Source organism: Phymastichus coffea, unplaced genomic scaffold, assembly GCF_024137745.1.
Source record: "Phymastichus coffea isolate CEN01 unplaced genomic scaffold, Cenicafe_Pcof_1.1 PCOF00024, whole genome shotgun sequence".
Taxonomy (NCBI): Eukaryota; Metazoa; Arthropoda; class Insecta; order Hymenoptera; family Eulophidae; genus Phymastichus; species Phymastichus coffea.
The window spans coordinates 2463285-2479617 of record NW_026706835.1 but is presented as its reverse complement, the minus strand read 5'-3'; the positions used below and the strand labels follow the sequence as shown (position 1 = coordinate 2479617).

The following is a 16333-nucleotide window of genomic DNA, read 5'->3' as shown; positions in this document are numbered from 1 at the left end:
GATTTTTGCAATAGGGATATGCTACAGAGTGTTCTCGCTCTTAGTCGTCAAATTGAGAAAGGGACCCTGCGATTCCGATTTTGGATGCGTCAGATGTAAGAAAAAATGTTCTGTCGAAATCAGGGTGCCTCAGCACCGGAGGTCAATTTATCGCGTAGTGTCCCGAAAGCTTTTTGCTGCTCTTCCGCCCAAATGAACGGCTGGCGTTTCTTTAATAGAATAGTATAAGTGATTTAGCGATTTTAGCAAAATTTTCTATGAATCGTCTATAGTATTCTGCCAGGCCGAGCCATTGTTTAACATTCTTTGGCGTGCGTAGGACCGGGAATTCTTTTACTGCGCGCAGTTTGTCGTTGCACGGGCGTAGTCTGTCTTTCGAGATTATATGTCCGAGATATTCGATTTCCGGGCGTAGAATTTTGCATTTCGTCGGATGAAGGACCAGATTAGTTTCACAAAGGCGTTTCATTAACTCGATGATGCTCTCGCAGTGTTCGTCGAATGTTTTAGAATATACGCAAATATCATCGAAAAATGCTACTACATTTTTTAAGTCTGATACTAGTACATTTATTAGTGACAGAAAAACTGGTGCGCTAGTTTTGAGTCCAAAGGGAGAGCGACAAAACTGATATAGGCCTGACTCGCATTGGAATGCCGTTTTATGCCTGTGTTCCTTTTTAATGCTTATCTGATGATATGATGAATACATATCGAATTATGAGAATAGTTGCGCACCGGCCATTCGTTCAAATAAGTTGACAGGTAGAGGGACTGGGAAATTATAATCCGGAATAATTTTATTTAGTGCGCGATAGTCAAATACGATGCGCGGCGGTTGCGGTTTGCCATCTTCCGTATTATTCTTGGGCACGCAAAAGACTGGTGCGCAATATGCGCTAGTTGATTTTTCGACAATACCTCTTTCTAGCAATTCCTGCATTTGTTCAATTATAAATTTACTGATCTGCGGGGGGTGCCTAAACTGTCGGAGTCTGATTGGTACTTCGGAGGTAGTACGAGGGTGGTCTGATAAGTACTTAGCCTCACCGCCCGATGGCGCCACTTTCGCAAAAGAAATATTCTATCACGTAGTACAACCTTCTCGATAGTTACTCTCAAGATTTCAGCCGGATCGGAGTTGTAGTTTATTTTTTAGAGCGTGTGAAAGCAAGTGTGTCCGTTGATTTTTGAAAAATGGAAAAAGAGCAGTATCGGTCGGTGATTCGATTCTTGTTTTTGTCAGGGAAATCGCGCAGCGAAATCAAAAAGCGCTTGGATGCTGTATACGGTGACTCTTCTCCTTCGATGGCGACCGTCAAAAATTGGTTTAACGAGTTTCAATGTGGTCGCACGTCGATTTTTGAAGAGCCACGTCCAGGTGCTCCGAAAACGGCTACCACGGAGGATAACGTGACAAAAATTCACGATCTCGTATTGGCAGATCGACGATTGAAGGTGCACGAGATAGTTAAGATCGTAGGCATCTCAAAAGACCGCGTGGGTCATGTCCTGCATGAAATTTTGGTCATGAGAAAGCTGTCAGCGCGATGGGTGCCGCGTTTGCTTACTCCGGACAACAAGCGCAACCGTGAGACAACTTCAGAGCAATGTCTGTCGCTGTTTAAGCGCAATCCAAAGGAGTTTCTGCGTCGTTTCGTGACAGTCGACGAAACATGAATCCACTGGTATACACCAGAGACCAAGGAATAGTCGAAACAGTAGACTTTACCCGGCGAAAGTGCTCCGAAGAAGGCGAAGACTGCCCCATCGGCCGGAAAGGTGATGACCATCGTTTTCTGGGATTCACAAGGTGTGGTCTACATCGACTACCTGGAGAGGGGCAAAACGGTCACAGGGCTGTACTATGCCGAATTATTGGTCCGATTCGACGTCGAACTGCCGAAAAAACGGCCCCATTTGGCGAAGAAAAAAGTGCTCTTCCATCATGACAACGCACCGGCTTACACCTCCGCCGTCGCCATGGCCAAATTGATCGAATTAGGTTACGAACTGCTGCCCCATCCACCGTATTCTCCAGATTTAGCCCCGTGCGACTTCTTTTTGTTTCCAAACTTGAAAAAGTCACTCGCCGGGCAGAAATTTGAGTCGAATAAGGAGGTAATCGCTGCCACGGAAGCCTACTTTTCAGACCTCGAGGAAACGTATTTTTCAGACGGGTTAAAGAAGTTGGAGCATCGCTGGGCCAAGTGTATCGAACTAAAAGGAGACTATGTTGAAAAATAAAATGCCACTTTTCCAAAATTTTCGTTTTTCTTTTGTAGGCTAAGTACTTATCGGAACACCCTCGTATAGATCTCGTGCTCAATAATACTCGTGGCCCCGAGCTTGTCGCCCTTAACAAAAAATCTGTCGCTGTAATTTTCGACGATTTCTTCAATTTTTGTTCGTTGATCTTGTTTGATATAGTCCAATTTAATCAACCGAAGTAACTGTTTGACTCTTTAGTGACGATTATTAGTTTCTGGGTTAACAAGCAGTGCTGCGCAATGCGCTCTAGGTACTTTTCCTCTAGTAATTAAGCGGGCTGTTAATAATGCATTTAATGCATTATTAACTATATTTGGCTTTTGTCAGTTACTTTGTGATTTAATAATTGGGTCGAGGTACCTATTTAGTATTTCGAGCAAGTATACGCGATCGCTATTAATTTCAGATTCTTTATTATTTAAACAACTAATAATACTGTTAGTTCATTCTTGTATTGACGGATAATCTGATTCTGATTTTTCTGATTTTTTAATCATTTCTGATGCTTTGTTTAAAGCGTAGAGTAAATCGGATTCGTTTTCCAGAGTTTGCATGCGCATGCCAGAAATTATAGATACAGAGTTAATTTTTTTTGAGTTCTCGGAAAGGTAGTTAACAGACAAGTTGTATAGATTGTCGGAATCTGATTTTTTTTTGTGTTTCTCGGATTTTGTTTTCAGACAGCTGAGTTATATACTCTTTAGGAGTCAGTATGTCATTTTGTTTTATGGCATCGTGACCATTTTTTTTTTACATGGATTTTGTATACAGGTGCGTTCGTCCTCCGAGTTTCGACCGCTAGGTCCGGCAGTTTCCCACTAGGGCCGTTGACCGAATACGAGGAGTTATCGCCAGGCTGTGCCTGCCGTTTGCGAGAGGTATCTTGCAGGGTGCCTGGTTAATTTTTTTCTGTTACGGGAATAGCTCCAATGTAACAGGATTTACTTTCCGTGAGAATTGGGAAAAACAAGTCATTAATTCTTAAGAGATTCCTGGCGTAATCAATATGAGCTATGTATTTTTTTAATGACTCACTTTCTATTACACCATCTTCTAATATAGGAAAATTTTCCGGTATTAGGTGAAAATCTAGTACAAAGTTATGAAAAGTTAATGAAACTTTTCATAATGTCGAGATACTTTCTTGCGAGATCCATCGTAGTTCGTATCTGTCTAAGATACGAGGCGTGTTCAAAAAGTAAGGTGACTTTTCAAATTTCACAGGCAACGTACTTTCGATTATCGATTTTTTTGTTTTGTTATGTTGGTACACTCTTCCCGAACATCTGTACCAAGTTTCAAGTGTATAGCATTTTTTGTTTGGTTGTGAGAGGCGTAAAGGTTATAAGTGTTTTGCGTGCTCGGCGATTTCTTGCTATCCGAAAATATGGATCAAAGGATTTGTATCAAATTTTGTGTAAAAAATTAAATAAAGTGCTCCGAAACACTTGAAATGTTGACGGTGGCATACGGTGAAACTGTTCTGTGTAAAAAAAATGTTTACAAGTGGTACAAACTCTTCCAAGATGGCCGGGAAGATGCCAATGACGAGCCTCGCTCTGGACGCCCAAGCACGTCAACAACTGATGAAAACGTTCAAGCTGTGAAGAAAATTGTTCTGGAAAATCGTCGAATCACTATCAGAGAAGTTCCTGAGGATGTTGGTATATCGTTTGGCTGGTGCCATGAAATTTTTTCTAACGTTTTGGGCATGAGACGTGCGTCAGCGAAGTTTGTTCCGAAATTGCTAAATTTTGACCAAAAGAACCGTCGCATGAGCATCGCTCAAGAACTGTTGAATGACGTCAACGACGACCCAGATTTACTCAAAAGGGTCATAACTGGTGACGAATCATGGGTATACGGTTATGATATCGAAACCAAAGTCCAATTGTCCCAGTGGAAGAGCCCAGATGAGCAAAGACCGAAAAAAGCAAGCCAAGTTCGATCAAATGTCAAAGTTTGGCTCACTGTTTTCTTCGATTACCATGGCGTGGTGCATCAGGAGTTCTTACCATATGGACGTACGGTCAATAAACAGTATTATCTTGAAGTTATGCGCCGTTTGCGAGAAGCAATACGAAGAAAACGCCCAGAATTGTGGAAAAACAATTCATGGCTTTTGCATCACGATAATGCCCCTGCTCACTTATCTTTGCTTGTGAGAGAGTTTTTGGCCAAAAACAACACCACAATCGTGCCTCAGCCACCATATTCACCGGATTTGGCCCCATGTGACTTTTTCTTGTTCCCAAAACTAAAGAGACCTATGAAAGGACGGAGATTTGCAACGATTGAAGAGATAAAGACTGCATCGCTTGAAGAGCTCAAGGCTATACCGAAAAGTGCTTATGAGAAGTGCTTTGAGGATTGGAAAAACCGTTGGCATAAGTGTATTGTATCTGAGGAGGATTACTTTGAAGGGAACAACATAAATATTGATAAATAAATAAATATTTTTTCTTAAAAATACAAAGTCACCTTACTTTTTGAACACACCTCGTATTTATGTGGACACCGTCTGGTTTGCTTGAAATTTTAAGTAGTGAGACTGCTGCCCCGGTGTCTACGATAAAGCTAAATTTTTGTTTAATTGTATTTATTTCAAGCTGAATTGTGGGTGACTGACTGTTAAAATGTAAAAGGATGGTTTTTTGTGCGTGCGACGTTTCAGGCGCTGTATTTACAGGGGCTCCCGGGCAGCGCCGAGTGTCTGGGAACCCTTGTCTTAGTCAATACCTTGTTAGGATTGGATTTCAGAAGAGGTTTTTAAAAACAGTCTCAGGTGTTTGCGCTTGATTTAAAATTAATTATTTAAAGACAAGTTTATAATGCTTAGCAGAGTATAATCCCGGTTCTGAGTAGCCGAATGCCAAGACTTAAAAATAACTCAATTAGTACTGCGGGAAACGTATACTGTGCGAACTGAACTGCTCTGAACTAGCGTCGCGGATCCCGATCCAGCCTTTTATATCATAGGCTGATGTGCCCCTTCCTGTGTTTTCGCCGAATTAATATGCGGTGAGTAATATATTCGCGGAAATATTACGGAGAACGTGCTTAGACTAATCTATCCTGCTAGATAGATTTACAAATGTTCCCGGGAGGGTTGATATGACAGGAAATTAAATTACCGATACCCGGTTTGTTACCATAACCCGTTATTTACTTATCATAATTCGTCACTTACTTTTTCTTTTGTATCGACGTGACAATCCTAGCCCTCTAAGATGTCTGTTAGCTCATAAAAATCCACTAGTGATCGATTATTTGAATCGATCAATAAAATTTATTAAATCTTATAAGTAGGCTGATCCTAATCATAAACCTCTTTGCATCGACTAATTTATATTAACGATTAATAGTATTTTGTTGCAATCTGATGAATTCAAAAGTAATGGGGGCATTTATTAACTTCGCGTTTTAATCAAGATTCATTACATAATTTTTTTGCCGTATTGCAAAGTCGAGGGCGTCACAATATAAATCTTTTAGAAATTACATAAGCGGTGATATGATTCCTATTTTGAACACGAATAGTACTAATAATCCCCTACTAAAAATTCTTGCATCATTTCTATTGTAAGAAACATAGCTAGATCCCATAGGATGTGTTCGCCCCCAATTTCTTACGTTAGAACCTGTTCTTATGTAAGAAACAAAGATTATGTAAAAATTTTTAATAAATAGTGATTGCTTTGTCACTGCTTTGGATACATAAAAAATCAAATTTTGCGAGTTTAATTTTTATATTTAAATTAGTTTGATTTTTATACATTTATCTATGTATTATGTCTTAACAATTGTATTACTTATTAAATAAATAAATACTGATTGAATAAATTATAATCTACATTACATATACTAATACTACAAAACAATTATAATGATGTTATTAACGACCTACAAATATAACGCACGGTCGTAAAAACTCATAAAATTAGACGATACTCAAGAATAATAGCCATTTTTATTATCTTCGTAAAAAGTAATAAATAATTTACTATTTTACTATACATTTAAAAAAACGCATAACGTGAATTGTTGACTTGGACGTTAGAAGAGTTGTTTGAGCAACATTCATCTAATTTGCAAGTTTAAACAATATTTACAGTGTCCTTTAGTCCTATATTAAATAAAAAACGATTAACCTGTAATACGCACTTATTAAAAATTAAGTTTAATAAAATAAAAAGTAAATTTTAATTAATTAAAAATTAATTAATTATTTTTGTTCGAATTACTTATATTTGACCTTCTGACCTTGACGGCCCTCGGTAAAAATGTTGCACAAACGTGGAATATTACTCCTCGATGGTAGATAAACATATATGCAAAATAACAAGAGTGTGCGATTAAATTTTTTTCCAAATTTTCTTGATATCTAAAGTTGAGAATTCCGTGGATTTACCCATATGTCGATCAGAGCCACCTGGTATTATTTCCTACGTTACCGATAGTACATAAGATGCTTCCTACGTTATAAATCGCTTTATATAAAAGGCGCTCTGTATGAGTACTGTGTATTTGTAATATACGCGGCGTAAGAAACTAGAACGTAAACAGCTGATTTGACTATTGCTCCAACTCATGCCTTAACCTGATCATTTCTCTCTTTCGTCATCATATTAATTTTACAAAATTCTGTTTTTTTCCGTACGCGAAAGCATATACAACCTTCCCGCGCGAAAAAAGTATCAACAAACGGTGTTTGGGACCTTCACACGTGAAAAAGGTGTCGACAATAAAATTGAGGATTTCGCGCGCTAAGTCTTTCGGAAAGTTTTGCTTCTTTCGCAAAACAGGTTTCCACATTTTGCTTCCTAATCAGTCTCAAGAAAATATCAGTTACAGGAAAAAGCTTTACGGTATAAATAATTACACAATAAGTGCGAAAAGTAAGTGAGACAAGAGAATTTATCTCCGTAACACACGAATCAGTATTTTTTACATGTTTAGCTCTGCAGATTGAAAAATAATAAGTCTAACAGGATTAAATATAATTTTTTCATAAACTGCAAATTCATTTTAATACGTTGAAGAAAACTTTTTGCTTGCTCAAAACTGATTTTCAATTTTAGTTATTACAAACAAATCCAGGTCATAAACTCGAAAATGATTTCTTAGCCGAGACCTTCGATCATTACAGTTTTTCTACTTCTAAAAAGATCAATTAATGACCATGATCAAAATTGACGATTTTAATTAATAATTTGACCAGCATGGAGAAGTTACACGAAATGATATCAATTCAATGTATGAATAAAAAAAATCGGACTATAGATTAATATATAGATCGACAAGAATTCGTTTCAGTAAGTGATTGGCCCTTACCCCAGCCTGCAAAGTGTAATGGTCAGTGAAAATAAAAAATACCATTCGAATTATCTCTAATTGAACCCTCCAAAAATGCTCATTATTTTAATTGAACCCATTCGGTTGTCCCAAAAAAAATTAAAAACTATGATAATTTTTTCGTTTTATGCAACTGCAATATCTTTAGTAATACTTAATATTTTTGCAAAGAAACAAGGCAAAAAATTGATCCCATGCTCGTTTTAATTGCACCCCTCTTACTTTTTCAAAATTATTAATATATATGTCGAAAACAACAATCTAATTTTATTGTATGTTCTTTCCAAATAACCCAATAATCTATTTGACCCAAATAGACATATATATTAATAATTTTGAAAAAGTAAGAGGGGTGCAATTAAAACGTGCAAGGGTTCAATTTTTTTTCCTTGTTTCTTTGCAAAAATATTAAGTATTACTAAAGATATCGCAGTTGCAAAAAACGAAAAAATTATCATAGTTTTTAATTTTTTTTGGGACAACCGAATGGGTTCAATTAAAATAATGAGCATTCTCGGGGGATTCAATTAGAGATATTTCGAATGGTACTTTTTTTCACTATCCATTACGTTTTTCTGGCTGGGGATAAAGGGGGTGATCGCTGGCAATCTGACAGATTTCCTTGAACTAACTAAGCTTAAGTCTGGCCTTCTAGAAGCGTTTATATTCCTTGCTATGTAGAACTAGCCTGTGCACGGATCGTTGCGCAGTAGGGCCGTTACAGAACGATTCTGACACCATGACATGACACAAATTCTGACATATATTCTAGTAGAAAACGACACGATCCACTGCGCAGCAAACCAACGCAGGTCACTGCTAGGGAATTTGTCGGTGGCGCATATTTTGAAAGTTCCACAATAAAAATGAACACAAATAAATAATATTGCAATATATGAGGGAATAATGTATACAACTTTATATTTATGTACTACTGTTTATTATAATATTCGCTAAAAATACACAATATATTTTTCCTTAATAATTTTTGTGGCTACATATACATGTGTCATTTCACGTCAACTCTGCGAGTCAAAATTTCGATTTTATTTTTATTTACTTATTTACATCAATATATTGCATAAAAACGTTTCTTATCCACACTAGAATATATGTGATTTTTTCTTCAGAGTTTTAAACTAAAAATCCAAGCCAGGGTAATTCTTTGAAAAATGTCATTTTGTTTTATTTTTTGAAAAATTTGAGTTTTCAATATTGTTTTCACACATGAATGAGTGATTTTAGGTATACAAACAGGTAAGGGAAACCTTCGAAGTATACATAAAAAATAGAAAATATATATGTACATTATGTATGAAATTAAAAATATATAAATGAGGATTTGTCAAAGATGGACAAAATTTTTTTCAGAAATGAAAAAAAATTGTGTCAAACACTTACCATTCCTTGATTATATGTATTTACATTTCATTTAATATTATAATTTGTAAGAAAAATTTTGTAAATTCCAATTAAAAAACAAAAAAACGTCATTTTTTAATGGTTTGCCTTGGCTTGGGTTTTCAGTTTAAGACTCAGAAAGAAATCAAATATATTCTAGTGTGGGTAATAAACGTTTTCATGCAAAAGAAAAAAAAAGTGAAATCACAATTTTGACTTGTAAAGTTGACGTGAAACAATAAGTGATGTATGCTCCTTCTTCAAGTCTACACTTTTCTATAAAGATTACTGGCTAGACAAAAAAAATTGGCAGCAGATAGACAGCGTCGTAAGAACTGGGTCCATCATCATCTTTACTCGTTATCAATGCTGGATACTGAAACGGTTGTTGCCTACAAACAAGGCCACTAAAATCTGTGTCCAAGTATCTGGAAATATCATGAAATGGGTATGTTAAAATTGTTCAACTGGAATTAATGAAAGTTATATATCTTTCTACATATCTTTTCATTTGATGTGCTCCGAGTGTAAGACATGGAATTTTGGATCATTAGTCACCATATCTGTACTGAAAGCCAGATTGATCTACTCAAGTGTGTTTAGCAGTGAATTAGCTTTACATACACCGGTCACTTCCCATAACTCAACAATCACATTTCTAAAGACTTGTCTGCAACATTAAATTACCATTAGTATCTCTTGACGTGAAAATTTAAATGTTTGACTGTCTTACCCATCTTGGTGATGTACAAAATCCTTATTACAGTTTGACTTTATATTTTCTCTCGCTGGATGAGTACACTATTTGGTATTTGACTGTTCTTGAAGCTTGATTGCCTGAAAGTATATATAAACAGACAGATTAGTTGATCGTGCAACAACAACCATCAACATTATACAAATGGGACAAACTCACTTGCTTAAGAAGAGCAGCTCCTCTGTTACAAAAACTATTGACATCCTCACACATTAGCGAATTTTGATTGCTCCATGTTGCTTACCATCTCTCATGGTCAAACGTGTCACTTGATGAAATAAAATTTAGTTATGAGTACCTTCATAGAAAAGTTTCTCTTTTCGTACAACTGGAGATAAATTTTTTACTCACCACTTTGCTCATCCTTTGCGCTTCATAGCCCCAATTTGTTTCTTATTGATCTTGCCTGCAGACAAAATCAATAGTTGATCATTGCCATCCAGCTCAGTACAATTGATTGGCCTCTCTTGAGATTGACCCAGTAATTGAAGGAACTTGTTATGACCTCCATTTTGAGTTTTTTACAGAGTTCGAGCAGGTCATCTTCATTCAGTAGGCTTTGCTCATCTGCTAGGAAACTTTTGAGTACTGCGAGCAATTGCTGCTCATAAGGATCGGTTGGCTCTTCCTCTATCCCATACCTCTTGCCTACTTTTGATACTTGGCAAGTGTACTACACCTCCATCAGTTGAGAGCTAAAAATATAATTGAATATTAGTAGGCATCAATTATACAAACACATTAATCTACATAATTATAAAATAATCTTGGAAAATTCCAGGCAAGACTATTAATTGACTATGAAATGAAAAAACAAAACTAATTGAGAAGTAAGGTAGACATGGAAAATAAATGGAGTATTACCTGCATTTTACGCTCAGTACAGCTTCAATCAACATTCGTATTAAACAATGTTTTAATCGAAAATCTGCATTCAGTTGTCAAAATGTTTTGTTGTGTATAACCTGCAAACACGCTCGACTCGACGCTTGCCGGTAATTCAGAATTTTCAGCTACACTACCTTGTAGCGACCTCAAATGACGAGAAGCGGTAGCAGCAGTCGCAAGTTTAATATTTGAATTCGAATGAAATGATGATAAATAATTGAATCCACACAATTTTTGTTCTATTAAAAATTTTAAACTTTATTTATCCTAACATTTCCCATAACATTGCAAAACATTTAGTTTTAGAATATATACGACGAGAAATCTACTATAACAACTGTTGCACAAAGTATAAAAAATAAAAAATATATCTCTTGTTTGCGAAAAGTTTCTACTATTGTATAGGAAAGAGACAAACTGTGTTTTCATTTTTGGAAAATAAAGCAAAAAGAAATATATCAGAGAATTTCTTTCGATCAGAAAAATAAAAAAACGAATATAAAAAGGACGAAAAAATAAAAGCTAATAGGTAACAGCATCCCGAACATTGGTAGCAATCCTGAAAACCAAAAAGGAAAAAAAACATGAGCTTCTACTGCGTATTATGCGCCTCGATATTCATGACAATTACTTACCCTCAGCGGTAATTCTGTCGACATTTCTCGTTGCGAATTAATTTGCGCATGAAAAGCAGAGCCTTCAAAATAGCGCGGTTACGGAGGCTCAGTGTAGCGGCGGTCCAGTGACCCTCGTGAATATTATTCTGGATCCTACGGTACTGGGCTCGAAGACGATCCCAGATTTTCTTCACCATCTGGCCATTCACTGTCAAATACAATTTGAGATTAAGACCGCGACGCAATTACCGCGGCAATATTATAATGTTGACAAAAGACGAAAAAAAAGGATCAATCGAATTTTTTTCTGCGTATTGTTTGGACTATATAGACAAGACTATAGCTAAAAAATTGGCGAAATTCGTTCGATTTTCATGTACCAGATTTGCGAAAAATATGAAGGAGCTAAGAGCCTGCAGGTTACGGTAATGACTCGTTTAATTAATTTCGAAACTATATGAGGTAAAACTTACGTTGTTCAGCTAGAGCATTGTTCATTCCACGCTGGCGTTCGCGGCGCTCGATCAGCCGGATTTTTCTGGCAATCAGCCGGAAGGCTTTGCTTTTTGCACTTCGACTCCATGACTTTCTGCTGTATAGGTCCCACAATTTCGTTTGCTCGTTCACCTCCTTTAGCACTCTTTTTTCCCTTAACGTTAGCAATCGCACCATTTTTTACACACTCAAATATAAACACGAGCAATAAACGATTATACGAGGCGAAGAGCAGCCAAAAGAAAACTCGAGGCACTGGAGCGTCTGCGTTGAGCTGTTTACTAGCCCACTCTCATAAGCTGAATGAGCCAACAAACTGAGCCACGGGCGCGCGCCTGTCAAAATCGTCCAAGCAATCCAACACGTGGGTGCATCCTGCGTTGAATTACCTTACCAGTGTGCATCGCTCCCCTTCGCTCCCTCTCTCTTTTTACACTCTTTGTTTTTATGATCGCTAGAGCTACCTACTGCCCCTCTCGGGCGCTCGTATCTTCAATGGCCATCGTACAAGGAAAAGCGCAGCAAGAAAAAAAAATGAGGAGAAGAAACATACATTTGACATGTGTTGTGTTTGCAGTTCTTGTAGGTAGTTGCGACTTGAAACTCTTTTTTTTTTCTTTTTCTATTCTTCTCGTGGGCTCGCACGCTTTCTCTTTTTTTCTTTTCTTCTTTTTTTTTTTTTGCGCGTGTACTATCTACAAACTCGGAAGAAAATCTGAAATACATTGTCGATCCTATCCATAATTTATTATTATCGCATTTGTGACTCATCACAAGGAGATTCCTTTCGGGCATTATTGGTTGGCTTTTCGATCTGCCAGATTATTTTGATAATCATGACTGCGAAAGCTTGCCGGCGCGCGCGCGCTTCTAATTCAAATAAACATAATCTGCATGTGGAATAATGAAAGGCGCACGAAAGACTGTGAAAAGAAATTAGTCGATGATTAGTTCCCTGCCGAGTCGGGATGAGGTGCCGATTTAACGGTAGTAAAACTGGCTCCCGCAGGTCAAAACAAACCAAAGATCGAGTGGCCTGGCTAGTTGCATGCCTCTCCTCGATCCTTCCGACCTTGGCTTTTTTTTTCATCTCCTCCGCTCGTGCGCGCGTCAGAACAGCGGCTCTCCCGGGAAACCGCAAAAAAAATGCCAATGTGTTGGGCCTACTGATGGTAGGTAGACCAACCCTTCGACTATGCAGGCTACTTGCATCTCATTCTCTCTCTTTCTCCCTCTCTCTTCCATTGCATATCGGTCACTTTCTCCTACGCGTGTGCACTCATCCCCGGGGTCGAGAGATCATAAAATTTTCGCTTTTGAAAAATAAGCACGATTCATAGTTCGGCCCGCAGTTGCTGGTAGTAGCTGGTAGTATATAGCCACGCGCTTTTACTGCTTGCTTCGGCCGCTTTTAAAATTTTCTGCTGCATTTCATCCGTCCGGATCACAATCTTTTCGTTATTCGCCCAGTGTTTCTCGCGCTTGTCTTCGAGCTCATATATTATACACACTCGTTGCATCGACTTGGCAAAGTATACTCTCGGTAAGTATAAACAATTTTAAATCACGTACTACACTCATCGATTATTCAATTCTCCGAAGCTGTATACATTTCATACATTTCGTTTTGCTACAATTGAATAATTTCACAGAGTAAGGTTCATTATTACAATTGTTGGAATAATAAATATTTGCACATATCGTTCAACACAGATTATATCTTTATCAAATACTATTATTACAATGTTTTTTAAAACGTGAGCTCTGCGATCAATCTTTTGCAACGTTTTTCCAGACATTTGAAATTAGAATTCAATAATTTTTTTATATCATTTTATGACATTGAACTGTAACTGTCGATCAAAGTTATGAGTATTATTATAAATTGTAAAGTTTTCATTTTTTCCGCTACAAATTAATCGAGAAGCACTTCTAATTGTTTTGTTAGGATACATTAATCAGTTTTTTTATTCCAAATGAGTAGAAACAAATTATTATGAGTTTTTTTAATCGAGCTCCTTTGATACAGAATCACATACAAAGATGAATGAGGATTATATGGTTCCGAAAAAAAGGTGTGATGTTATCGGCATTGATCTATATTTTACAAAGTACTGTTTGATTTCTAGTGCAACAATGGAGCTTGACTTAGAAGATGAATTGCGAAGATGTATGATGGAATTGGATGATTCTATGGAAGAAGTTATTGCTATTTTCGATTACGAACGATCAAAGCGGTGGAGAAACAGGCGGTTTTAGATGCACCCATTGAATCAGGGAAGATTTTATGGTGACGGTTTCTTTGTTAATGAGTTTCATGAAATGAAGGAATATCCAGCCAGATTTAAAAGATACACAAGAATGTACTTAAGCTCGTTTGAGTATTTGTTGGATTTACTCGAGCCTGAAATTACTCCGCAAACTAGTAGACCCACCGATATTTGTGCTGAGCAACGTCTAGCTATAACAATAAGGTAATGAATATAACATTATTTTGAAAATTTAACTTGGAAATTAAAATTTTTAATAACAAGAGAATGAAAAACTGTAGGTACTTAGCGACCGGCGATCAAATAAGCTCAATTGCTCAAGTCTACAAAGTTGGCGAATCAACACTGTCTAGAATAATTAAACATACTTGTGCCGCAATCTCTAGAGTTTTATGTCCCAGATATTTAAGGTTTCCTACGGAACCTATATGGCATAATATTAGTAAAGGTTATCATCAGAGATGGAATCTACCTCATTGTTTAGGTGCCGTCGACTGCAAGCACATTCACATAGAAGCTCCTCCTCATTCCGGCTCTCTCTTTTATAATTATAAAAAAACTTATAGTATTGTTATGATGGCAGCATGTAATCACAGGTACGAATTTACCAGGGCAAATATAGGATCTTTTGGCGGAGAAAGCGACGGTGGGGTTTTTTCGAGGAGTGCTTTCGGCAGACACCTAATAGCCGAAACTTTGCCGATTCCACGGAATTACACGAATTTGCCAGGATCAAATATTAAAGCACCATATTATTTTATCGGCGACGATGCGTTCGCTTTGAGAACTGATTTTATGAAGCCGTATTCTGACAGAAATCTGACTCAAGAACAACAAATATTTAATTACAGAATTTCTAGAGCAAGGAACTGCATTGAATGTGCTTTTGGAATTTTAGTTAGGCGGTGGCAAGTGTTAAAAGGGCGAATAGCAATCCATCCAAACGCCGTAGACAATATTGTTCTAGCCTGTGTATGTTTACACAATTTTGTAATGTCTAGAACACAAGCACAAGAAAGAACTTGTGATGATGCTCAGCAAGGACGCCAAGTTGTTGTCGAACATGAACCAAATGTTGCACCGGCAGCTGTTCAGCTTCGTCATGACTTAACTAGATATTTCATGAGTCAAGAAGGTCAGGTTCCATGGCAACTTGATTACGTTAATCGCGGTAGAAATCAAGAAGATTAGCTTGTAAGAGCTTGTAATAGTCGGTGTTACAAAATTTAATTACAAGTGCTTTTTATTTATTATACTTTTTTTTAATCTCGAAATAAGTAGATAGTTATTTTGAGAAAGTTCATTGCGTGTAAGAGTATTATTTAAAAAATATACGCTTTCTTTATTATTTAATGAGTTATTATATTTCTTTGCGTTTGAATATCATGTTTTTGTATTATATACTATTGTTGATAAATTAATGTAATACGTAATAAAGTACAGTTTTTAAAGCATTCAAATAACTTCTCACTATTTATTATATACTATTAGTATCCCCTTAAATAATGTAAATAAATCGCGAAAAAAGAACAACAATTATTTTCAAAATTAGCAGAACACAAGATTTATTTCGCGTCGCAGACGCCATAGCTGCCAACGTTCTCGTTCGATCCTCGAACTTCGAGGTTATGTCATACGAATACACAATAACAACCTTCGCCCACCTCGTTGTTTTTTAATAGATTTAGCTTCTTAATTGTTGTTGAGTCTACGTATTTTCGATGTAAAAAACTTATTTCTCATTGCATTGTGTTGAGATGAAGGCTTCTGTGCCTGTGATATATGTATATCTGGCGCATGCGCCACACGCGCGCCTATTGTGCTCTCGCCGCTGCACGGCATTCCGAGCTGCACCTCCGTCCTGCACAGACGTGCCTGCTCCGCTCTCGATAATAAAGTTCTCTAAAACTCAACGCCCAGCTCAAGCGATTTCACCTGCTCTGCTGCCCATCCTTTTCCAACACATTGCATATATTGAGAAAGAAACATGTCTGATTTTCCAGAAGAAGTTGAGACAAATAGTGATCTTGAAAATGTTGATATAACTGTAAATGCTGACTCGCACAAAGGAGAGTCGGCGCCGAAACGCCGCCATGTTTGACCGGAGGCGTCGGTCTAAGCGCGAAAGAAGGAGAGAGATAGAGAGTGCGCGAGTTAGAGAGAGAGAGAGAAAAGAGAGCGCGGACCATGCCTCGCGGTGAGATCGCTCGCACTGACACATAGATAGAGAGAGAGAGAGAGAGAGAGAGAGAGTAGAGCGTGCGCGCCTAAGAGAAGGA

General features: G+C 37.3%; 1 protein-coding gene across 1 annotated transcript; it reads left to right on the top strand.

Moving 5' to 3' along the window:
• Positions 1-13920: 13920 nt before the first annotated feature.
• Positions 13921-15245, top strand: LOC131675521 (uncharacterized). Its single transcript, XM_058954534.1, has 3 exons — positions 13921-13986; positions 14062-14258; positions 14336-15245. Exons 1-3 carry the CDS (start codon positions 13921-13923, stop codon positions 15243-15245), a joined length of 1173 nt encoding a protein of 390 aa, XP_058810517.1.
• The last annotated feature ends 1088 nt before the right edge of the window (positions 15246-16333 follow it).